This window comes from Tympanuchus pallidicinctus, unplaced genomic scaffold (genome assembly GCF_026119805.1).
Source record: "Tympanuchus pallidicinctus isolate F22 unplaced genomic scaffold, pur_lepc_1.0 scaffold1, whole genome shotgun sequence".
NCBI classification, from domain to species: domain Eukaryota; kingdom Metazoa; phylum Chordata; class Aves; order Galliformes; family Phasianidae; genus Tympanuchus; species Tympanuchus pallidicinctus.
In genome coordinates this window covers 33,373,542-33,399,429 of record NW_026294618.1, presented here as the reverse complement: position 1 = coordinate 33,399,429, position 25,888 = coordinate 33,373,542, and the positions used below count along the sequence as shown (strand labels likewise).

Genomic DNA, 25,888 nt, shown 5'->3' with positions numbered 1-25,888 from the left:
CGAAGTCCCTCTGCAGACCCCCCATCCTCCCCCCCGCCCTTCCCGTTGCGGGGGTCGCTCCCGTTAACCCCCACCGCAGGGTGCGGCGATGCCGGCCGGGCCCCCCCCCTCTCTGCTCGGCGCCGCGGGGCCCCGCTCGGGCCGGGCCGGGCCGGGGCGGTGTTGCGGCGCTGATTGGGCAGCGGGCGTCCGTGAGGGCTCAGCCCCCGCCCCGCGGCCCCGCCCGGCCCCTCCGCCCCGCGGCACTAATGAGCGGTCCGTCCCCGCGCTCTCCTGCCTGGAAGTGCTGACAGATCAAGGCAACAAATTTCAATTACAAGCCCTAATTTGTGTCCGCAGAGCGTTTGTTACCCATGTCAGTCCTGTTGGGCCCATCAGACGGGGCAGAGCGAGGAGGAGGAGGAGAAGGAGGAGGAGGGGGAGAAAAAGGGAGCATCTGCAAAAAGGAATAGAGTTGTTGTTTTTTTTTTCTCCCCTTGAAAAAAAAAAAAAAAAGAAAAAAAAAAAACTTGGCTGATAACTCGGATTTAAAAAGAAAGGCGAGGAAAAGCCCCGGCCCCAGCCGGCGCGGTCGGGAGGACGGGCGGGCGGCGCTGGCTGCAGGGGGGGCATGGCCGACAAGCGGCGGGCCTCGCCCGGCACCACCATGAGCCTGAAGGCTCACGCCTTTTCGGTGGAGGCGCTCATCGGGGCCGAGAAGCAGCAGCCGCCCGCGCCGCCCCCGCGGCAGCCCAAGCGGCGGAAGGTGGGCGGCGAGGACGAGGCGGCGGACGACGAAGGGGGCAGCGGCTGCTGCGCCGGGAGCCCGGCGGCCACCAGCGGCAGGAACGGCGGCGACATGGAGCCGGGCTGCGCCCGCGGGCCCGCCGGTGAGTGCCGCTCAGGCCCGGGGACGGGGCGGGGGGCGACGGGGAGGGCGAGTAGTTCGTAACGTCTGCGTGCGGGATGCGCCCGGCTATAGGTATCTTTCTGTATAACGTGTACGTACGCGCATGGAGGGCTGAGCGAAACGCGCCCGAACGAAACTCGCGCGACGGAGCGTCCGGCGGGGCCCCGGCCTTTCGGCTTCCTCTCCTCTCCGCTCTCTCCGCAGGCGCCGATGAGGGTTTCGCGGCGGCGTCCCCGCCCGCCTCGCCCGGCGGCGGCGGCTCCCCGAAGGGCTCCGGGCCCGCCTCGCCTCTGCCCGCGCCCCAGGCGCCGCGAGTTGAGCTGCAGGGCGCCGAGCTCTGGAAGCGCTTCCACGAGATTGGCACCGAGATGATCATCACCAAGGCGGGCAGGTAACGGCACCCGGGCAGCCGAGTAGCCCAAGCCGAGCCGGGGCATCTCCGCGGGCGGGATTGCGCCGAGGAAGTGGATGTACGGCGCAGGGAAACGGCCCCGGCTCTAGGCGTTGGGGCTTCCCCGCTCGTTGGGGTGAGGTCTGCGCGCTGTGCCCTTCGGAGGAGAAACTTTTCCCCTTCCCAGTGCGTACAGATGGCCAAAACCTGGATAGTATAAGCGGATCTGAACTTATTAGAAATTACAAAAACATATTTTATTGGATCCATATGCTACCTTCTGAGTGTTCAGAGGGGCTTTATTAATGATGGAAAAGCAGTCTCAAGCAGCACAAAGCAACATTTGTCTTACGGAGCCCGGGCAGGGGGCTCTTCTGTACCTTACAGGTGCATCGCAGCGGCAGCGCGCTGCCCGACGGTGGACAGTTACCCTCGAGGTTTTCAGAAATAAAAGACATGGGGCTTTCCTTTCCAGTAACGACTTTTAATTGAGGTGGTTTTTTTTTGTTTGTTTGTTTGGTTTTTTTTCTTTTTTGTTTTTGTTTTTGTTTTCTTAAAGAGCTGCAAATAATAAATCAGAAGGGCTTTCGGGCTGATAGGGCTCATACAAGTCATTCCTGTTTGCTTGCAGTCAGCACAGCGCTGCAATGTTTTCTTTGTTAGCATCAAGAATGAACTTTCTTGATAAAAGCCGTGCCAAGCACAGGCTGAAATAAGAAATGCGTTTTTATACTGAAACAACAACACCAGGTGATTACTCCATTTTCTCTCCAGAAGGATGTGGATTGCAAACGTATTTTTTTCAGAGTTGCCCGTACGCCCGTTTCTGCTTCCAATAAAGAAGTTTTACTGTACCTCTCAAAGGCAGAGCAGCCGTTGCGCTTTACCTTAGCAGGCTGCAGACAGGAAGTCCGTCTCAATAAAGACCATATTGTTCAGTTATGGCATAGCACATTGGGCTTATAACTGCATCCTCACAGCATTTGGGCTGTGTCACCGCAGACCCTGCTTTGCAATGTGCTGAGGTCCAGTGAGCCGTTTGCTGCTGTCAGTTGGCACAACTGGAGGTTTGCACTGCTGTGAGCAGCGGTGCTCCAGAAATACATTTCTAGCTAACGGGTTTCGAGTGTGCACGATGCTGAAGTGCAGCCTCAAAACAAAATGATTTACTGTCTAACAATAAAGCTGAAATGATGTGGTAATAGTTGTACTCCCAAAGCGTATCCCAAAACATACGGAGCATTGTTCAAGTGAATGCACTTCTGAAATCTGTTTTGACATATCGAATGGGCCGTTTCATGGCTGTGTAACTGGAATCGGCAGAAAGGACTCAGTGGGCTAAAGGGAAGAACGGGGAAAATCCCACGAAGCGGTTCCTTGTCCTAAACAGCCCTTCCCCACTCTGTTTCGCATTAAAAGTGACCTTTCTCTTTCCATGTTCAGGCGGATGTTTCCCGCAATGAGAGTGAAGATCTCAGGTTTAGACCCCCATCAGCAGTATTACATCGCCATGGATATTGTGCCAGTGGATAACAAAAGATACAGGTACGGTGGCTTTCAGGTAGAAGACCTATGATGTGCGCCTTGGGAATCCTAGCTATTGCAAGGCAATATTAACAGCATATAAATTAGCAGAAGGTGGGGTTCAGCTCTCCTTCAGATTCCTGTTGTCAAACTGGGACGTTAAAAAAAAAAACCAACAAAAATCAATGTGCCAAGTGTGCAGAACTAACTGGAGTGTTGCTGGAGCAATGCGTACCTTTGACTCATGCTATACATGTGCTGTGGGCAAGCACTCCATTCTTTGCTTTTGCAGACCGTGCTTGTGGTACAGTTATCCTGTTCTCCTGTGTTTTTCCTTATCATGTCACTGGGAATTATTTCCTGTTAGCACATAGATGGGAAAATGCTCCATTTTCTAGCATTAAATGGCAACAACAAGAAAACATTCTTGCATCAACCTCTGACTGAATGGCCATAGAATGTAATGCACATGAGCTTTCTTGGTTGTGCTTTGAAGTGATTCTTTCTTTTACTCCAGTAGCAGTTTAGCACTGAGATATCTGTCTGCTTAGATTCACAAAGGGTAGTGCTTCTAATTACTATTAAAAAAGAACAAATTGATGGCATCTGAAATATAATATGATGAACAAAAGTAGTTGTTCTTCCAGCATTTGAGAGTGGGAATGATAAGCTAAAGCTCTGACTGCTGTGAAGACAGCTATAGTTCCAGAGTTCATGTTGGGCTGTGTTGAAGCCCTCCTCCTGTAGCAATGGTAGCAGGATTGGGCCCGCAGCAGTCACTGCGACCTGGGGATGTCTGTGTGCTGTGCTTCACAAACGTGCTCCCACTCTCCGTGCAGCCAAGTGGTTCAGTGGAGGCAGGAGTGGGCCCCTACCAATGCTGTTTTGATTGTTTCAACCCCGTACTTAGTGTAATTTATGGGAAACCGCTGCCGATTTAATTGTAGAAGTCAGAATATTTCAGACTGGGACTAAAAGGTTGGTTCGTCAGGAACGCCTCCTTGTTTCCTTAACAAACAGCACCTTATGTTTTTTGCATGTCCTTACCTCACTGACTAATTTTGCCCTTTTATCATGCGGTGTGTAAGCAGTTTCTTACTACTGCTTTTGATTTTGTTTTTCAGCAAGGTGCAGGTAGAAATGCTGAGCATGTCCAGTGCACAACACTTTTCTGGCTGTATCGTAGGGGATTTATTTTTTTCCTTCCCTTCGAACAGAGCGGTGCAGCTGAAATAAAACTTAGTGTTGCATTTACTTAGTGATCTAAGGATCTCCTTCCTAAAAGGTCTGATCACCTTCTTAACTCAGAGGAAGAGAATGTAAATAGTTCAAATTGAACAAAAACGTTCATATTAAAAAAAGTTATGCAGCATATGAGTTGTTTAAAGTGAACTGTGTTTAAAATAAATACTTCCATGCTGGTCTGAGCTGTCTGCGCAGTGAGGTATGTGGTCCCCAGATAAGAGAAGTAACTTAATGTTGTCTGCTGGGCAGTATTGTTGTAGTTGGCAAACTTAAATTTCTGCAATCATATTTGAGTACCATGTCTTTAATTTTCCTACTGGATGTTACTGTTGATTCCCATTTTCATTGTTTGGTATGCAGTCTATACATTCATTTTTAAGTTATTTAACTTGTGCTGCTCATATGGCTTTGAAAGCTGATTGTCTTGCAGATGCAACAGCAGCCTTACACTGAGCCTAGACTTAAACTGTCATAGCAGATAGCAAAACTACACAGGAATGAAGAAAATTGAACCTAGGTCTAGATTCCTAGCAAAATTGGACTTCATTGTAAATATTAGGAAGCTTAAACTGTTGTCATAAACATAAAATATTCAGAATATTATTTCCTTTTGTAGGAAAATATATATATATTATAAAACAACAAGTTTTATAAACAAAACAAATAAATGGCAAAATGTCACAACAGTTGACTGCATGGTTTAGGATTGAGAACTTGCCTCCAGATAGGATTTGGGGGAGGATTTTACCACTGTACTGAATTTTACTTTTACAACTTGATAGGGGCTGTATGAACGGATGTGTGCATTGCATCATTTTAATTTCTGATTGTTGTTTAGCTTTTTCTACTTTGGAACCAAATTGTACAAACATATGATACTCTTTCATGAATTTTTTTTAAAAATACGACTGATTTACAGGAATTTTACTGTTGTTGGAAAAAAAGACCTCAGCATTTTTATTTATCACTTTCTAAAATTGCATTATGAAGTATCTGCCTTCAAAGTAAGTTTTCTACCAAAGCAGGCACTGCTTGTATGAGAAAGAGATTTTGTCAGCACTGGCCTATCAGATGAAATACAAGATGTGTTTTTTCATTTTCAAGCCTTTCTGTGATAGTATTCAGGAAAAATAAGATGGTCTTGCAGAAATATCTAGAGCATAGTTTGACATAGCTTCATTGTTTTTCCTAATCATAATGTTCTTTGCCTTCAATATTTTTTATTTATAGACTCTTATACGAGACTCAACATGTTAAATCTTCCAAATATGGAATTTCTACTTGATTTGATAAATGAAGGACTGTATTCTGCCCTGTTTGCTGATGCTTTTTCAGAGTGGAACTGTATAGGCTATGACTTGACACCAGCTTAAACCTCAGCACAGAGGCTAGCGTAAAGGCTATTACGAGCTTTAGGAAGGCTCATTTTCAATGAGAGCAGTTTTTTAACCTTCCTCTTCCACATAGCAGACATGTCTTTTGGAACTAAAATAATCACATTTATTTTGCTTTCATGCTAGTTAATTGATGGGCTCTTGCTGTAGTTGTATGGACCTTAACGTATTAATTCAGACTGGTTCTGATAAATAAGTCCAGGTTTTGTGGTGAGAGATGTTTGCTCTCTTTTTGCAGGTATGTTTATCATAGCTCCAAGTGGATGGTGGCCGGCAACGCTGACTCCCCAGTACCGCCTCGTGTTTATATTCACCCCGATTCACCTGCCTCCGGGGAGACGTGGATGAGACAAGTGATCAGCTTTGACAAACTAAAGCTCACCAATAATGAACTTGATGATCAAGGGCATGTGAGTACTTGCTCTTTTACGGTATGATATGTAGATGATTGCTCAGCCCTGCAGGACTCTGACATACAGCTTCAGGGTGCCAGAAATAGGCATGACTTTTCAAAGCTGTTTTGGAACTTTACCGTCCAGATCTGAAATCTGCTTACTTTCCACTCTGATAATTAACTGCTTATTAGAGCCTGCTGTTTTACTCCCCCCTCAAAAATAAAACTCCTTCTGCAAAGTCAGACTTTACAAGGCTAAATTGCCTAATACGAAGGGGCAGAATTGCTCTAATGTTTTCCCACCAAGTGTGGTACTTGCAACTTCTGCTCTGATCAAAAAGTACGTTTAAATTCACAAGTCGCTAGGAGAAACATTAATAGTGTGTAATAACTTCATGTGAATAAAAAACACTTAACTATTTTCTTAACCTAAACATTTGTGTGAAATCCCATGAGGTGTTAATAATTGCAGTCAAAAACGAACAACATGGGAGCTGGGTTCACTCCGATAATGATTTATTGCATACCTTATGAAGCGAGACCCTTTCACAGCTGAGGCTCATTACTTCTGAAAAACTGGCGAAGACGTATGCAGTATGAGTGTTCTGTTTGCAAGTTCTAAATTGTTTAGTTATGACATTATCTAATGTGACAAAATGTGTTATGTTAATATTTCCTTTTCTCTTCAAAACTGTTGAAACATGACAGATGTAAGCCAGTATCTTTCCAACAATCCCTAAAATAGTTTCATTTGACACCTTAGGAAATAATTAAAAAATGAGAATTGTTTTTAGTCAGAGCAAAGTCTTTAATTTTGGAAAAATCCAGTAATAAATCTCAAACGTAGGCTTACTTTCAAAAGGAGCATTGAATTCCAAGGGGTAGAGTTTTGAGATCTAAGAGGCAAGTTTTGAGACAGGATGCGGATTCCATTGCCCTTAATGTAGTGCAGTTTATTAAGCAAACGGGATGCTTTCCCCTTCACGGACGGGAGTGAGAGAAAACATACCTGGCGCAGGGTGCAAAGATACTGCACGCATCTTCCAGTATAGTTGAACTCTGAGCCAAGAATTTAGTGAACGTGTATTCTGAGTATGCCACTTGTTTCCCCATTTCTGCTTGCAAAGGAGATTGCCTTGAAGCTGTGGTCAAATTGTGCAGGAGTTTAAACTTTTAAGTTATGTACCCAGGAACATGGGAGACAGGCTAGACTGAGCGAACTTGCATGATAGTGAGAATGAAGAGTGTCCCCTGCATACAGTGCTGTTTGTAATTGTGTTACCCATATTCTTCTTAAAGGAAGAGTGTATTTGTATCTTTTGAGTTAGCGGCACTTTTGTTCAGGATTGTAGAGAAGATATTGTGCGTCGCTTGTTTCCAGAGTTGCAGTTAGGGAGTCTCAATTGGCAGTGTTTAAGTCTTCACACAGATAGTCCTGTTAGTTTCCTGGTGACTGTGCGTTTGAGACCTTCCTTGGGTGCGAGTTGCATTCTCTGAGTCCAGAGTTTGTTGTAAAGTCTTCACAAAAGGAAGCAGATGTGAATGGGTAGAATGTTGCTTCTCCAATTGAGAGCTGGTCCTTGTACTCGGTGGTCTCCAAGCAGCAAAATATGGATGCAGGAGTCTACCCAAGCATATGCAGCCGCGGAATACTCCATTATGAATTCTAGAGTAAGTAGGAAACTGCACTGTTATATGTTTCCATCCCAGATCCTAGCTTTATTTTTCTTCAGAACTGAAACCTGCATAGTGTACACAGCACGCCATTATTCATAATGCAAGGGGATATAAATTTTCTGGTCTTTAGTGAAGTGTTTCGATTTGGAAATGAGTGAAGCAAAGCTCTAGTGCAGTGATTTGGGACACATTGAACTGATTCAAAGCTACGGCAGCACCCCTCCTCCTCAAAATGGAAATTTAAGTATTAAAATAAAAGGACAAAAGAAGGATGACTGCAAAATAATTTCATATTTCTTAAATCTGGGAAATTGCAAACATGTCATTCATAATTACCAGAAAAGGCAAAAGCAGAAAGCAGAAAAGTGTCTTTTCCAATGGGTACATATTTTCTTTTAAAGCTATGGTAGTGTGGAATGCTGTATTGAAAAAGCTATGTAGACTCCGAACGCCTCCAGCAACAATGGAAAACGAATAATCCTATTTTGTGATGAATATAAAAAAGCAATTGTTTCTCATAAGCAGGAAGGAACCATTTTTCTCAAGAGGGTACCGGAGGAGGGATGGTGGATTAGAGGAACTGGGGTCAAGACCATACTGTCCCTAGAATATTTGTTTTTACGTCAGATGCTCTGAGTCTCCCACCTCTATTGTGGGAGGTGGGGTGCGGTTAATGTTACTAGAATGCTTTTTTTTTTTTCCTCCTGCTTAAAAAGAATGGCTCAGGGAAGCCTCCATGGGTGCTTTGCACTCTGCCTTCCTTCCTCCAGTGGCACAAGCAGTATCGGGATTTAGCTGCTCTTTTGGTATATGTTTCATGCTGCCTGGTTCTGATATTTCAATCCTTGCTGAAATCTTTCCTTTATTCTCCTTATGCTCCCTGAAGGTGTCAGTTTTTGCAGAGTGTTTGTGTTAAAATCCTGGGGCTTGGTTTTGACCTTGCACATGTGAATTTCTATTGAGGTCAGGAGTTTGTGTGAGCTCAACCCAGAGCCCTTTTACCGGAGCATTAACTCCCAGAGCCACTGACAGAAGTGACTCATGCTCATGGGAACGGTGGCTGTGTTTGCAAACAGATGCTCAGGTAGTATTTCTGTGTGGTATTTATGTGGCGGTAGTAACTGACGGCAGCCAGCTTGCCTTGTGCTGCATGGGCCTTGCAGCAAATGGCCCCATCGACCTGGTGTTAGCTTCTTGTTCAGAGAACTGGCCATTTTTGAGGCAGCTCGCTTGGCTGCTCAGTCACTCTTTGGGCTTCTTGCTGCCTTCTGCTGTTTGCATCAGTGTTTTGAGTGGGAGTTTGCGACAACAAGATTTTATAGTGCTGTTCTGTGGAGGGATTTTGAAGTGCATCCGCACGTAGGACGTTCTGATACGTGAGTTCCCCTTGCAGGCTGAGATCAAGCAGGATTTGTAAGGAGATGTTTCCTGGTGTAGTTTTGATCTCAGAAGAGAGGCCCAGAGCAAATTCCTACTTTGGAAAGATTGTGTGCCTATACAGATGTTAAAGCCAGATCAGATCATTGAGACATGTACAGTATGGCATTCTTGTCTTTTGTCTGAATTGTTAGGATGTAAGTAAAAGAAAGGAAAGAAAAGTAAAGAAAGGAAATTAAATCTGTGTCTTGCAGTTGATGTTGAGATTGGGTCGCTCACAGTTGGGTGCTGTTTGTCTCATGAGTCAGTGCCTCTTGCTTCCAGAGTGGGAAATAATTGCTGTGTTATAAAATGGGTCTCTCTGTCTAATTTGAGCTAGACGATTTTTCTGTTTTAATGCAGCTTTATGGCTGAATTTGAACACAGGGCAAAAGCCATTATTTTGGTATTGTTTTCTGTGCTTTTCAACTAAATGCTTTATGATGCTGAAGAACATCTAACTTTGAGTGAAAATGAGGCCGTTAGTGTGTTAATTGTTCCATGGGTGTTCAGAAGATTTTACCTCCTCAATTTGAAAGTGGGGTTAGGCTGGAGGCTGTGGTTGGTTTTTGCCCTTCCTGGCTGTGGCTTTGAGCACCAAGCTCTGCTTGCTTTCACTGGGTCCCTGTGGGTTTGTCATGGTGAAAAGCTGGAAAATATCAGCACTTGCAGTTCCTCTTTGTGAGGAGAAAATTATTCTTCCACGCATCTCCCTGACTGCAGAAAGCCTGACCACATGGGCTTTGCTTGATAAAGGAAGATTTTTGGAGACCACAGCAGTGAGGTGAGGACAATGCCACCATGCCGTAGGAGAACTGTGACATCTGTCTCACGGCAGTATCTAGGGTGAGAGCCAGCACTGAGGCCTCATCATGATAGCTCCTTTCCATACACCTACTGTGAGGTTACTCTAGACAGGTTAAGTTTTGTGTGTCCATGAGTGCTGTGTTCGTTACTCCACGCTGCTTCCGTGTTGTTGTGGCCTTCACTCTGCAGGGCTCCTGCCTCCTCCTTGAGCTCAAGCCGATAGTAATAGCAGGGCAACTGCCCTGGTCCAAGTGCCACAACTCTGAGGATTTGCACTGTCAAAACAGAGAGGTTTACTGCCCTGGGAAGTGATGGCATGGTGCCGGTCGGCAGTATCCCTGTTGACTCTCACTGTGCTGTTTGCCCACACCTACTGAGGAAAGGTGAAGGGCTTGAGTGTGAAGCCTTGATATATGTGGGAAAGAATGGCTGCTTTATAGAAGTATGGGAGTGAAACTTGTGTTTGATAAACAGGAATTTTGCTTGGTAAGTATTAGGGCATGTTAGAAAACAGCCCCCTTGCTGTTGCTGCATGCTTAGGGAAGCTGCCAATCCGTGAGTAAGGGGTAAAATTTTGCTGTGCTGCCTCAGGAGCAGCTCGGAAAAGAACCTGAGACAAAGCCTTTCCCTGTGCTTGTCCTGGGAGGGAGGAAGCCATGCTTAGCGTTCCTCAGTTGTGGTGGTGCAGCTGTGGGGAAGGCTGGAAGGAGGGAGCCTCATGGCAAGGGTGCAGGCACTGCTCTGCTCTGTGCCCTGCCTGGGCTCAGTTCTGCACCAGGCTTTCAGAGTGGGTATTGCACCCGCTTTCCTTCCTCACCCTGTCTGCATAGTGTTACTGCTCTCCATGTGGTGTTCATCTCCCTGCTGCTGTAACTCTGCTTGTTCTGATATATGAACCAAGTTGATTGCAGCTGCATGGATTTTCACTGCATAGAGGCAAGTGTGCATGCTCGGTTCTGCACGGGTCGATGGCAAGATACAAAATAGTAATGAACTCAAATGGTGGAAAAGGGTTTACTTGATGGAGTTTTTTCTGTGGCACCAGTACCTTCCTTGGTATCACTGAGTATTCATAGGAAGACGGGATCAAGAATGTGTTACTCTCGCTGCGTTTTCATTTTGTTGATCTTTGCCCTCAGAGAGCTGAAAGCATAGTTGTAAAAAGAATGCACATTTGCTTATGCAAGATTTCAGAAACTAGGGAAAGGCCTCTTATGAGAACATCCACAGGGCACTCCCTGAGCAAATTAATTGAAGCCTGTGATGTCATCGTCAAAGCCTTACATGCAGGCTAATAAAAAACATGATTATCCAGAAACTTGGCGTATCTAAAATGGGGTCATGTCTTTTGGCCAGGACCAAGTGTATTAAACTAGCCAAACTCTAGGTTAGCCAAATGAATGCAATGTCCTCTATGTCATTTGGATGAATGAGCTTCCATGGTATCTGGCATTCAGGCATAAAGGCTCTGTCAAGTCCTTGAGCACATACATATTCTGAGGCTACTCATGGAGCAGGAAATGAAAAAACTTCCCCTGAATTTTGATTAGGGGTTGCACAGGCCAGTAGCCATAGGGCTACTTATTTATCAAGGTATTAATTTATTTGACCTTCCAAAAATAATAGCTGAGCTTCAGTACTTTTTTTTTTTTTTTTCTTCTTGAAATCTTCTTTTTGGTGTTTTTAGCTGGAAGTGGAATAGAAAAAATAGAGGAAAAAAAAATGTATGTTAAATTTCCTCTAAAATTTGGGAACAATACCAACAGCTATTTTTGCTTAACTTTACTCACTATGAGTTTGTGTAGTTCTTGTTTATTCTTACTTGAGCTTTTGTATGCTGGGAGGGATTTGGGTATTGATGTTCATTGTCTGTATAAGTATTACAAACCTAGGGTTACTAACTCTTTAGAGTTCTGGGTTTTGGTGTTATTTTACTTCGGTGTTATTTGGTTCAGAGTATGAGACTCTTAGAATTTGTTCAAAACAAGACACATTTCCAGCCTTCTGCATATCAGAAAGAAAAATGCTCTAAGCATGACCTGAGGGCTCTGAAAACAAACGGCAAATGCTGCTGTTGTTAATCGTGTTAGATCAAATCCAGGCTCAAGTGGGGGGAAAAAAAAAGCAATGAAACTCTCCTAATTCCAGTGGGACCAGGACTTCACTTTTTTTAAGCCAGTTTCCTGATTTTGCAGTTCCCAAGTCATATTTTTTTAAATGCTTGGAGTTGGCAATAACATAAATGCACAGAGAGTAGACTACTGTAATAAGAACCTTCAGAGGTTAAAGAAAACATTTGATTTCCAGTAAGTGGCATGGTAAACACATGCCCTAATCTGTTCCAAAAAACCATTAGTCCTGGAGCAGCAGGGTGTCCTTTCTAATAAATGTTATCTTTTCCTTTCATTTTGACTGCATAGATTATCCTTCACTCTATGCATAAATACCAGCCTCGTGTCCACATCATCCGAAAAGACTGTGGAGATGATCTGTCCCCGATCAAGCCTATCCCTTCGGGAGAAGGAGTCAAAGCATTCTCCTTTCCAGAGACAGTTTTCACCACTGTCACAGCATACCAAAATCAACAGGTAACTTGGACTTTCTGCTTAGCACTTGACAGGCTTCTCAGAGTAGACCAGAGAAGTGTGAGACAGGAAAAAAGAAGATATGTTGCTTATATCACCAAGAAGCATTGTCTAAACCCCTTGTTATATTACAAGCAACTTTCACTTGTAGTATTGCAGCAGCGCCCAGAGGCAATAGCTGAGACTTCAGTCCATATGGGCTAGATGATGCGTATAAGTAATTTTTTTAATGGTGATCTCACAGTTTTAAGTTGACAGCATTAAAGTTAATAGGGTCTTAATTATAAATGTGGCACTGAAACAGAAGGCGAGGAGGAGTCTGAATTTTAAAGGTACTTCTGAATGTAGATAAGTGATCAGATGTTCAAGCATTTTGAGCCTGACTCCAGTTATGTCAAAAGTCTGTCTGAATAGGGTGCCCCACAATCTTAAGGGGGGAGCTGAGGTCTGAAAAAAGCTGCAGTAATTATCATTAACTGGATTCAGCGTACATATTATTAACATATTATTTATCTGGGACCATACATGCTCAAAGTCAAAACTAAATTGCAGTTGGCCTGCCTGCAGCGTTTGGCTCTTATTACTACTTGTTTAAGTATTAATATACAGAGTGACACTATGTTTAGTGCTGTGATATTTGTTAACTCTATATAAGAAATTACAGTATATTTTGGGAAATTATATATGCCTTGTCATCTTTGCAAAGGGATAACCATGTAAATAGACTGAAATAAATAATGAAACTTAACTATTTGGTGTTTACGCTGTTCATTTAAGTAAATTACAAGCATCTTTTTTTTTCCCCTCGTTTTATTTTTTTAATAGAACACAACAGCCTAGTGATAATCTCTCTTTTCACATTTCCTTCTTAACCCACACAGAAATAAAATTTAATTTAAATTTTATTGCAATTAGGCAATGTACTCTCTTAGGTGAAGAATGACATTTGCCAGAAGATTTTCCTTGAGAATTCCAACCTGCCATTTAGTAACATTAAATACCTATTAGCTTCTCTGGGGATTTGCAAAAATCATGGCCAGAAGACTTGGCCTTATTTTGGTGCCTTGAACCATGCAAATGGTAATATGTTTCTGCTTTAAGTGTCAGGAGGTAGGATACTTCACTGAGTCATTTTTTGTATTACTTACCTGAATTTGCAGATGTTAATTTCTTTCATCATCTTCACAGATAACTCGTCTGAAGATTGACAGGAATCCATTTGCCAAAGGGTTTAGAGATTCAGGACGTAACAGGTAGGTGCTTGTTGTTGCTGACAGAACCAGTTTGTGAAGGCTGGCAGTAGATGTCCTTCCTACCTAGGAGAATACTTGTATTTACAGACAAATGAGTCTAAGGACTTGGGCTCCCTGAGGAAGCTTAGGCTTCCCATTAATGTTCTCAGTGGTGGCTTCCTGTTCCTCCTCCTCTGACCCTCTAGATCATGAACTGATTGGCATGTGGCTTGACACATGTACTCAGGTATCCTTTCATTGGAAACTGCAGCATACTGTGAAGGCTGAAAATTGAATTAATGCAGACTAAAGTCTGTGATTTTTGAGGTTAAGACCAGAGTGTGCTGCAGGACAGGAGTAGGAAAGTATGTACAGCCAAGGGAACTGTGTCACTGTGGTGCTGGAAGCTGTAATCTTTGGGTGTGGCAGTGAATGTGTAGGTAATGGTACTGACCTGGGCATGGGAATTCTTCAAAGCCAGCAGACAAAGGTAGGGAGAGAGTGTGGCTGGCCAGCAGAAGAGGCTGCTCCTGAAGTCTCCCTCCTGTCTAGAGACACAAAATGAAGATATGAATATCCATCTCCTGCATGTGAGTGGTGGTAGGATAGAGTGGTTCCTTTTCTCTTGAAGAGGGAGAATCTCGTTTCCCTCCTGCAATAACCTGATGTTTATTATGCACGCTTAGGAGGCTGGAGACTTGTGTCAAAGTATTTCTATTGCTTGAAGAGTTTTAAATCCACTGCCCAGGTGAATGCTTTTCTTACTAGGCTAGTCTTACTAGATGACCTTGAAGCAGACCTGGTTTCCATCTTTTCTGTTGCAGTTGGACTGATTAATTGTTTGCTCTTACTTGATCCTCTATTTTTTCAAAATAGCAATAGAGAATCCGAGTAGTTGGAGACTTAGTCTCTGCTGCCAGAACTGATGAGGTATTTTATGCAAAGATTGTTCAGTGCAAAATACTTAAGCCTGTTACGAATTGCGTGTTCAAGCATTTCAGCTAAAAAAAGCAGCATTTAATTGCGGTGCATAGTATACATCAGTTCCAGTGACCACTTTGCGTTTGCTGTCTACAGCTGCTATATTTATGATCTAGCCTTCCAGAAAAGAGAGCAGACTGTGCTCTGGTAGGAATGTTCAGAGAGTATCTTTTGTTGGCTGCTTTACTGAGCTTTTCTTTCAGCAGAGGCTGCAGCTTTAAAGACCATTTTGTTCTTCCACCTGAATTAACTGAATACTGAGACTGGACAGCAAACAAGATTATTTTCTAGAAGATTAACATTTTTAGAAGGGGTGGGGTTATAAAAATTTACAGGAGTACACTGCAAGAATCTTCCCAGTTTGCTGTCCATATTTGCTGCTTTCTAAGATTTTTGTCTTCTATCAAGAAACAATTGGCCATAGTCTGTCCTGACGCCTGGAAAGAATGTTCCAGCCCCTGGCATAAACAGACATTCACCCTCTTTTGTTACTTTGTATTTTGCATTTAAATTAACAGTAACTTCCAGATAAGTACAGTGACTAAAGAAGCAAAATTTGGTTTGTGTACTTGAAAAATTGCTCTGTATGTGCAACCGTGCAAATCTAGTTATTGTACTGAGGCTGTCCAGAGATGTTTTTTGGTTTAGCTTCTAGGAATCGTTTGGGTTCAGGCATTAAAAAGAAATGTGTTTTTGAATGGAAAAACAGTTCTAGTCCATTTCTGTAAACTATGAAGCCTGTGTTGTAGAAGTGTGTTTTGGAATTGGCTTTAGATAAGTTCTGAAAGCTTTTACTGTAATAAATGCACTCATTTCGGAAGTGTCTCTGCATACTCTGTTGCAAAGAGGCATTATTTTTGCTGAAATCAGTATTGCTGGTTTCACTGATAGGCTTCATAGCACTGAATAACTATGCTTGTGCATGCAGCTTATTTTCAAATTTTTGAGGACAGCACTAGTTTACTCAACTGATTAATAGTTTACTCTGTTACCAAACACAAAAATTACGAGGTCTGCCACAAAAGTAATGCCTCCTATTTTATTATGTTGACCCATGATGTCAGAGCCAATGGTGGTGGTATGGCATTAGAGGCTGAACCTTCCCAGCAATATTCCATTGCATTTTGTTGCTCTGCGATAGGTGGCAGCAAAGAGGCAGTCGGACAAAATGGCATCTGACATGGAATTATGGATAAAGCAAGAGTATGGAGTTGAATTCCTCCATGTAGAAAACATAACACCCATTGACATTCATTGGTGCCTGCTGAATGTTTATGGAGGCCAGCGTGTGTAAGCACAGTGAGGTGGTGCATTTCAGCAGTGATGACAGCAGCATGAAAGTCAAGAAACCCTTTGGGTGGCTGTCATGCCACAAAATGGAGAGCATTTCGATCAACTCATCCACACAAATTAGTGGGTTATGACCAGATTGCTGTGTATGGAGCTGAATATCACTTTCAGTGCTCTGGAAACAATGGTTGCAGTGATGGAATATCACAAAGATTGTGCCAAGGTGGTCCCTGGTGAGGCTGAAGGTGACAGTTTCCTGAATTGTATTTTTACCAGTGATGAGATGTGCTGCTACCACTATGAGCCAGAGTCAAAATGAAAGTCTGTGGAGTGGTGGCATGAGGAAGATGTTCAAGATGCAGCCCTCAGTGGGTGAAGTGATATACACTGTTTTTCTTGCAATAGGAAAGAAGTGATCCTTCTGGATTTCTTGGAACCCCGGTAAACAGTCAGCTCTGACTGCTGTATCGTAACAGTGACTCTGCTGAAGGCTCCAACTTCCAGTGTAAGGCCGAAGAAGAAGACAACCTTTCTCTTGGAACACAATAATACCAGGCCCTATTACAATCTCAAGATCATATAGCAAATTGCCAGTCTTGGCTGAACTGTCCTACCATACCCACCATATATAGACCAGATTTGGCACTTTCCAGCTTCCATCTGTTTGAGCAGAAGAAAGATGGGCTGCCATCATAGTAGCTGTGAATCAGTGGGTTATCTTCACTGGTGCAGATGTGTGTGAGCGCAGCATGATGGCTCCTATTCATCTCTGGCAAAAATACATAGATAATGGTGGTGACTATGTTAAAAATGATGTTTTGTAGCTGAGAATTTTCTCTGACAAATAGTTTTATTGTGTTCATCGTTGTAATTTTCATGGAAATAAATAGGAGGCATTACTTTTAGAGTGACTTACGTAAATATTAAGATTTCTATCTTTGTAGATCTAGCTGTTCTACTTCTCATCTACGCATTTTAGTTTGCAAGAAAAGTAGGAAGGGCTGCACACTAGTATTTAAATTTTCAAAGTTGCTTTAGTTACTGTGACTATCTTAATTAAAACTATTCCCTTTCAGGTCATTCTCTTTAAGTTCTACAGGTATTTTTACAGAAATCAGTAGCTTCACCTTTTAAAAGTGTTCCCTGTACATTTGCAAAGTGCAACAGAATTTATGTGCTGAGAATTGCTTCATTCTTCAGTTAGGCCTTGCATTTGACCCTATAAAAACTTTTACTCAGGAAAGGTCCAGAATTTCTCTCTTTAAATGCTTCAGGAAAAACATAACTGTTTTGTTAAATAAACTTGGCTATTTGATAGCGCAAATTAGAGTGGTGATAAAATGTGGAAATTGTTCGAAAGCATCTTGTATAAATTATCACCTTGGCTACACTCCTCCAGGAGGTGGCTTTTATCTCCACTTTAACTAGAATTGAAAATTCACCATTACTGCAGAAAATGAAGGCTATCTTTTTAGTTGAGGTTAAGCTAATAAATGCTTTATAACCATTTCCTGGAATACATTTGTGATCCTGCTGGAAATGCAATTTGGAAGAGGCAGTATCAGAAGAACTTGTTGGTAGCTTCAAATTGAGCTGTTTGCATAATTCTAGTTTACAAAATTTTGCTGCTCTAAGGCAGGCATTCATCGTTGATATGTACCTGGTGCTGACACTTAACAGGCCTTTGGGGCTCAAATGCCAAAAATAATTGCAAAACTATAACTTGTAGCTGCATTATGTACAAAATTCTGTGAGAAAGCATATGAGCCTTTACTTTCTGGACATAGAGATTCTTCTAAATACGGTCTGCTGTGACTGTGTAGGTAGTTATTTTTGTTTTGTTGTGAGACCATTGAAGGAGAATTATTCAAGATCTTTAGTTTCTGAAGGCATTTTGCTCAGTGCCTTATGACTGAGAGACAACGTTGCTTTATGTATTCTAGTTGCAAAAGAGCTGTACGCCCATGCATTGCTCACAGTGTGTGTGTGATTGTCCAACTCATCAGAAAAGACTGGAAGTCCACTTTCAGTAATTGTCAGTTGATCACCTTTGCTCTAGTCAGAAATAGGAGATTGCTTCTCTGGCAATTAAAGCAGCTGCTTTTAAGGAAATGTCACGGTAGGAAAACCTTTAATATCATTGCAGCCAGCTCCACTCAAAAAAAAAAAAAAAAAAAAAAAAAAAAAAAAAAAATCAAAGTAGGGGAGCGGACTTGTGGAAGTGGGAAACTCTTTGCAGGCTATTAGTCCAATGATTGCAATCACAGCAGTCTTGTGGGTTAGCATGTAAGACTTCTAAAAAGCAAAATGAATTGGAAAATAATGAACTTATTCTGAAATGCTGATTATTTTTCTGTGTTTTTGAAATAAAGTATACAGAGGAATGTGACAAAATACAGCTTTCTATCATGATGCCATGATGTTTTTTGTTCTCAATAGAATGGGACTGGAAGCTTTGGTGGAGTCTTACGCCTTCTGGAGACCTTCACTTCGGACACTTACATTTGAAGATATACCTGGGATACCTAAACAAGGTAATAGTCTTTGTGTTTTTTCCAAAACAAAAGATAAATATAAAATTCTTTATGTCCATCATTCCTTACTAAAATTAAGATGAGTGTGCCACCTACGTAAAAAGTGGCCAACTAACCCCACTGGCAGCCATTTCCTCTCATTGGAATTAATTGAAGTTACAAAAAAAGTGCTAACTTAAGCACTGTGACAGTAAAAGTGTTATAAAGATAAATCAGATCACACATGGAGGAAGATGAGTTACTTAAGGGCAGAATAAACTCTTATCTGGGATTATGCTCTAGCTATGTACACAAGGCAGAGTTTATTTATGAGTGACTACAATTGTAAACATCCAAACTCAAATGTGGGAATTACTTGTGTGTTTAAGATTTAAGAAAAAAAAAAAAAAGGAATGAAAGAATAGGTGTTATTTGAATCTACTGAATAAATACTTCTAAGTTTAATTGCGTTCTTTGGAAAGCCTTGATTCTTAAAGACCAATTGTTTAGTGAAAGTCCTACAAACTTTTTTCACATCCTAGAGCTTGAAAATTTTTTTTCAAGGAGAGCTTTCTCCTGTGCTCTAGTCGATAGTTTCTTGGCTTTAGCTTTCCTATCATAGAGATAGTGCTGTTGGAGGAGAGATGGGCTTTTAAATGGCCTGTTCAGACACAGAGAAGTATCTCTGTACTCTTTTCTGAATTCCTTTATTTCCAGGGCATACTTATGCATATATTAACCTTTCAGTTTTTTCTCACCTAAATCAGATTTGCTCTTGGTTTGTTACTTTTCCTACTATCAAATTTACAAACGTCCTACCTACTTTCTTGATAGTATATGCCAGAACGTCGTCTGAGGAAAAATAAATAACAAAAGAAAAGGAAAAAAAAAAAAAAGAAAATACAGAAACACACAGAAATCACTTTTCTCAGTTTCTCCTTAGTCCTCTCCTTTGATGAATCTTCAGCATAAGTGCTTGATATGAGCAGTTAAAAATAAGTTTTTGTGCAAAGTCACAGATACTTGGGATGAATATGGGCAAATTTTTAGGCAGAGGGTGGTTGTGAGGGTGCTTTTAAAGGATGCTTTTAAAGAGTGCTTTTAAAAATGCCTAGGAGACAATAATATCAGACCTTGTCCAATTGTGTAAGACTGATGAGTAACTCACTATGAAGTTCTCCTGTTTCTCCTGTCCAGAGGCAGATTGGCTCTGTTGCCACCCGTTTGTACACTTTTGGAGAGCAGGCAAACTGCAGCCATAAGCTTTCCCTTCTACTGTAGCCTGAGGTCAAGGATCTTATTGAAGTATTCTCTACTGATGAGAGAATAAAAACTACAATCCTTGCAAAATCATTAATGTGCCTTGGACAGTAGAGTGATTTAGAGCTTAGGCCAAAAGACTTGGTGAAAGACCCCACTAGAACTGTGTCCCAGTTTTAATGTGGACATCTTCAGACAGTGAGGTTGTTGATGTAGAATCATTAAATTTGGAAAATACCACCACGATAAGCTGTCAACCCATAACCACCCTGCTCACTAACCATGTCCCTCAGCGTCACATCTCCATGTTTCTTGAATCCTCCAGGGACAAGGACTCCACCACTTCCCTAGACAACCTGTTTCAATGCATTACTGCTCTTTCTGAGAAGAAATTTTTCCTAATATCCACCCTGAGATTGTAGGATTTCTGGGGTGTGGAGCTATCTCATAATGTTTTGTGCATGGTTGTTTTTTTTTTTTTTGTCAGTAGAAAAGCAGGAGGCAGACTTCACTTTAAACTTACTTTTCCTTTTTTAGCTCACCTATCATGAAAACCTGTTAACTTACTGGCAGTGTGTATCTCTGCCACTGTCTGATTGTTAATGTGAATCACAATCAGGAATGTCTTCTTTGCTATGTGACTTTGTCCTGGGAGGCTGTAAAAGATCCAAATCCATTTTTCTACATTCACTTTCCCAAGAAATAAATTTTTTAAGACAAAGATTTTCTTGCAGCTGGGAAACTTTCAGTCCTCAGAAGATACTTCACCTCTAGCAAACAGTTTATTCTTAGGAGCTCTCAGTGCTTGTGTTTGTCATGTAAAAAGTTCTGATACCAGTAAATGAATAGTTTGTCAACAGTTTGCTGCCAGCAATAAAATAGCAATGCACAATACGCAGCCAGTGCATTTTATGAAGTTGTTTTAGTTGTGGGATCTTCTGTCATTTGAGGTAAGGATCCAATCCTTATGTGGTACTCTGACAGTGGCAGACACAGGGATGCTTTACTCATCATAGCAAGGGTTGAAACTCACTCTGGAGCATAGCAACAGCAGAGACCACACAAAATTCGTAACTTTGAAGAAGGCTTACTATGATGTGGTACTTGGATGGCTGCATTGTTGCTACTAAGCAGTTCTCTTGCAGGGTCAGATGAAGAGTAGTTAGCCTTCTGGAGCTGAAAGGCTGGATGTATTGAGTTATGGTCTCAAGAACATAGCTGGTGTTCCGTTCTAGGACAGATCATTTATTTAAAAACATGCATGAACCATGCACACACACCTTCACATGTATACACTTAAGTATTTTGCATGAATTTGTGTCAAGTGTTTCACATCAAGGGTTATTATAAAAGACAATGGTCTTGATCTGTCACCTAGAAAATGAGCCTTCCCAACATGCTTCTTACACTGTCATATTCTCTTCCAGGAAATGCAGGTTCTTCTACCTTACTCCAGGGATCTGGCAGTGGAGTGCCTTCTACCCACCCTCACCTTTTGCCGGGTTCCCCTTGCTCATCTCCAGCCTTCCATCTCAGCCCCAACACTAGCCAGCTCTGTAGCCTTGCTCCTGCTGACTACACAGCTTGTGCCCGCTCAGGTTTGACCCTGAACAGATACAGCACTTCCTTGGCTGAAACCTACAACAGGCTCACAAACCAAAGCAGTGAGACGTTTGCACCCCCAAGGACTCCCTCTTATGTTGGTGTGTCAAGTAGCACAACTGTGAATATGTCAATGAGCGGCAATGACGGGGATGCATTCAGCTGCCCGCAAACTGGCTTATCTATGCAGATTTCAGGGATGTCTCCACAGCTCCAGTACATCATGCCATCCCCTTCCGGCAATGCCTTTACCACTAATCAAACCCACCAAGGCTCCTACAACACATTTAGACTGCACAGTCCCTGTGCGCTGTACGGATATAACTTTTCGACATCCCCTAAACTGGCTGCCAGTCCTGAGAAAATTGTTTCTTCCCAAGGAAGTTTCTTGGGGTCCTCGCCGAGTGGAACCATGACGGATCGGCAGATGTTGCCCCCTGTGGAAGGAGTGCACTTACTTAGCAGTGGGGGGCAGCAGAATTTCTTTGACTCTAGGACCCTAGGAAGCTTGACACTCTCATCTTCTCAAGTGTCTGCACATATGGTTTGATGAAGCCTTTAAGTAAAAGTACAGTATGTTTTGTGTCTACAATGTATTTCTTTTGGAATATGAAGGGACAATCAATGTAGCTTGTAAAGTGTGTGTATATATAATATGAGAGGAAGTTTCACTGAATTTTTGACTTGTTTGCAGCCAGATTATTCTCCTTTTTTTGAGCTACACGGAGTTTTCTGTGGTGCAGACTGCTTTAGTTTTCTGGTACACTTAGTTGTGTAACACGTTGGGACATATGCAACAAATTAAGTAAGACTTCCTCCCCTTTCCCCCTCCTCTGTTCTAAGCCCTTTAAAGAATTAAATGACACTTAGAGTATTAAACGACACAAACAAGCCCACTTACATTGCCTGTAGTACTAGTGAGATTCTTTAAAACATTCATACAGTGTTAAGCTGATGCACCAAAGGCATTTTACAATCTTCTTCTCTGTTATAAGGGATATGAAGGGTATTTGGACTTTCAAGTGTTAAGTATCAAGCATCCAGCCTAAAATAGAAGTTTAGCTAATGGATTATTTACAAAGTAAACAGAAAGATTAGTTTGCCTTCTCATGATACGCTGTTTTTAGCTTATCAACGGCACAGCATTCTTACTAGGATTTTTTTTTTCTGCATTAGTCTAGATTTATGATTAGGAATTTGAAGACAAATAATGCGTATTCAAATTGTGGTGATGTGAGTGATTTAAGTGAACAGCCAAAGAAATGGCATTCCTTGATACAGAATGAACTTTGGGGTGCTTCATTTTTGTCAAAGGAAGGGCTTGACGCATCTTTTTTCCATCGTAAATATTGCCTATAAGACATTTACTGAACAGTAGGATATTCTAATGTATCTTTGTTTTTATATTTTTACTTTTTTAAAGCAAATGCAGGTTTGATTTAGAAAAAGTGTGCAGGACAAGAAATTCCGTTATTGATTTTACCCTTTTTTGTGTGTTGTTGTGATCTCCCTTTTTTTTTTTTTTTTTTTTTTTTTTTTAATAAGAACAAGAAGTCCTCAGTATCTCATAAATTGTACGTACATTGCCTGCAGCCATTAGGTGAATAACCCAGTTTGCCCACAAGTATTACTGGAAGCAGAACTTTCTTCTAGCTGCCTCCCTGTAATGTGGCCAAGTTGGCACCGGGATTACAATAGGCAAAATTCCTTTAATAGTTTACTTTGTAAGGTACTGTGTAACACCTACCACCTATTTCCCCCCCTCCAGGGAGCCCTCTGTCTTCGGTTGTTGTTCCTTTCTGTCATGGGGCTACCGCTGCTCTGTTTCTCAAACAGTCTTTGCTGTGGAATTCCCATCTCTGGTTTAACTGGTGTTTGCAAGAACGGAGCGCAGATCAAAATCTGCTCCTGATCAAGCTTCTCCAGAGTGATGAGCACACGGGGAGATACTGGTCCTGGGGATGCTTCTGCCCTCATCTGTGCCTGCACCTCTGTGGTGTGGACGGCTGCGAGAGCTGCCTTCCGGCTGCGTGCTTGTTGGAGCTGAAGCACTGAGGGTATGGAAGCGATTTTAATGCTTGAGAGAATGAGTCATCTTCAACATTGCCCTAAGCCTCCTCTGTACTATGCAGGTGATATGAAGGTGTTATAAAGTGAGTACAAATGTAACTGGAAAGGCTTCCCTGTTCAGCATTGAAAGAGAAAAAGGCCTGAAGTTTTTACATTTTTCAGTGAAACTGAATTGTTACATTTTGCAAGAGTTCTAATGTCTTTCCTGGCAAACAGTGGGCTTAATGTTTCTTCAGTAGATTAGAGATAGCGCATACAGAAGCAGCTCTCTCTCTATCTTTTCTTAGTGCTTAGGAAAAGAAGAAAGACCACAACTAACTTTAAGCTGGTGCCTGGAGAAGGCTCTACTTCTATTACTTATATTTTGTTTATGTTAAAGAAGACACTTAGAAAGTTCTCACTAAAGCTGGAAAGATAAGAGGGAGAGCCTGCCAAGGAGGAGATGAGTTTACTTCTTTGTTGTCACAAGCTTCCCAAGTGACCTTTTGCAGTTCACTCAGCTTTTTTTTTCTTCTGTAAAATGTGTTAATAGCACTTTTCTGCCTCATTAGGAAATGCTGACTGTACATGAAAGGTGAAGATGATCTTTACAGCTGATGTACAGTGGGCAGTACATTCTGGATGAATGGCTGGGTAGTGCCCATGTGTGGGGATAACAAAGAGCATTCATGTACTTTGGGTCTGTTGCTAGTTTCTGGCATTGCAGTGTCCTTTGATGCAGACCTACAATGCTAAAAACGTTGTTCAAAAAACTCCCAGTAATAATTTGTGAAAAGGTGTGTAGAAGATGGGCAAATTTTCAATGATGTGAGTTGTCATAGCTCTATTGGTTTCAGTCAACAAGAGTTGTGCATAGTAATTTCTGCTTCAGCCAAAACTTTGAAATGTTGCAGTTGGACATAATGCTAAATGAGAGGAATTGGTACAATTAATCTGTACGTGAAAAGGAATAAGCAGTATAATTATCCATGCCATCTTAAAGGCAGTGACTGTGTAGAAATGTGGAAGAGCTAAGTTATGCAAGTTCCTACGAGGAGGAAAAGTCGACTGTGTATGGATGTGCACGGAGGTGGCCCCAGCAAGAGTATGTACTTTGTCACCTGGGAACTGTTTAGAACTGTTCTCATATTCTTCCTGAAATTATTCCTTTCATATAACCGCACAATATGTTTTGAAACATTTGTTCCTTAAAATTTGAATCATACTGTAAATACTTACTGGTGTGCCATTGTGAAAAGTCTAGCTTTTTATTAACATAGTAAATGCTATATATGCCTTATATCTATAATTATATATCTGTATTTTACAAAAATGACACAGAAAATATATTAAAGTGTGTATCTAAACACTTTTTTCTACATTTGGAAAATTAAGGGATTTAAGCCTTTTTTTTTTTCCCTCCACATCTCCAGTAAAAGCAAAGTGACTCTAAGGTAAGCTTTGAAACTCAAAGACACTTCAACAAGCTACAGGGATCTAAGTAGCCTGCAGTCCTTCCATGTTTCAACTGAACTACCATGGAGACTATCATTTGTATGAAAAGGTTGGGGCAGGCGTTGCACAAGACAGCTGGGGCTGGAAGGTATGGGGAGGAGTGAGTATCTTGCCATGCTGATTTTTCATAGCCCAACTCATCCCGGCTGCCAAGACAAGTTTTGCTGCCTCTTATCAGCCAGATCTGGGAAGTTCTATATGACCTGGTGCTTGCAGGAGAGCTCGATGCCTTGCATATCTGCTCTGTGCTCTTACTTTGGTCATTCACTCTCCCTTCTGTTTATTCCAAAATCCATGGATTCCCAAGGCAGAGTTTACACCCAATAAACAGCTGGGTATGCTGTGATTCTATTCAGCAACAAGCAACATTTATCCCCACAGAAATACTGCTATCCATAGAGGCCTTATTTCCCATTGTACTGCAGTAAATGATTCCATGTGACGTAGGGCACAGAGCCTGAAAATATGATTGCTTTGGAATACTAGGGTTTCGTAGTCACTTAACACCAGCATTGTTGCAAATGACCAGAATTAGGGCAAAAGAAGTAGGCATGAAAATGCTTGATCATAAATATCAGGCGTCTGGAGAGAATGAGAACTTCTGTTTTTAATAAGAGAGAAGACTTTTTTGGAATGGTGCAATCACACACTGAGAAGCCTCATTTCTGCTTGAACAGAGGGCAACAGGAGAAAATCATAGGAATGGCATCAATGTTAACAAGTCTATATTATGAGCAGCTCAAGATGGGGAGCTCAAGTTATCATGAGAAGTAAGCTCACAGATTCTGTGGGTATTTTTTCCCGTAAAGATAATAGATCTAATTAGTCTGTACAGCAGATTGCTTGTAAGGGCTGAAGACTTTTAGAGATTTATATATCCACTTCAGAGATTAAATTACCACTGTTTCACTCTTCTGAATATGCTGTCAAACTGTCACAGCATTATTGTTTATGTTTACTCTGAAGTCCAAGTTTTAATCTCAATAACTGCAATTATTGTAAGGGAGTAAGTACTCTTTGTGGGCTGTCTTTTCACTTCAGCTGCCGACTTGTTACTTGAGCTCTTTGTTAATATGACCACATATACACTATTTCTCCTTGTTTTTAGCACGGTTGTGCCGATA

General features: G+C 41.9%; 1 protein-coding gene across 1 annotated transcript; it reads left to right on the top strand.

Annotated features, from left to right (window-relative positions):
* The first annotated feature begins 241 nt into the window (after nucleotides 1-241).
* Nucleotides 242-24,551, top strand: TBX18 (T-box transcription factor 18). The gene is made up of 8 exons (XM_052682895.1): nucleotides 242-920; nucleotides 1,094-1,280; nucleotides 2,724-2,825; nucleotides 5,682-5,853; nucleotides 12,158-12,325; nucleotides 13,511-13,575; nucleotides 18,265-18,359; nucleotides 21,026-24,551. The coding sequence occupies exons 1-8, from the start codon at nucleotides 611-613 to the stop codon at nucleotides 21,748-21,750; spliced, it is 1,824 nt and encodes a 607-aa protein (XP_052538855.1). The 5' UTR covers nucleotides 242-610; the 3' UTR covers nucleotides 21,751-24,551.
* The last annotated feature ends 1,337 nt before the right edge of the window (nucleotides 24,552-25,888 follow it).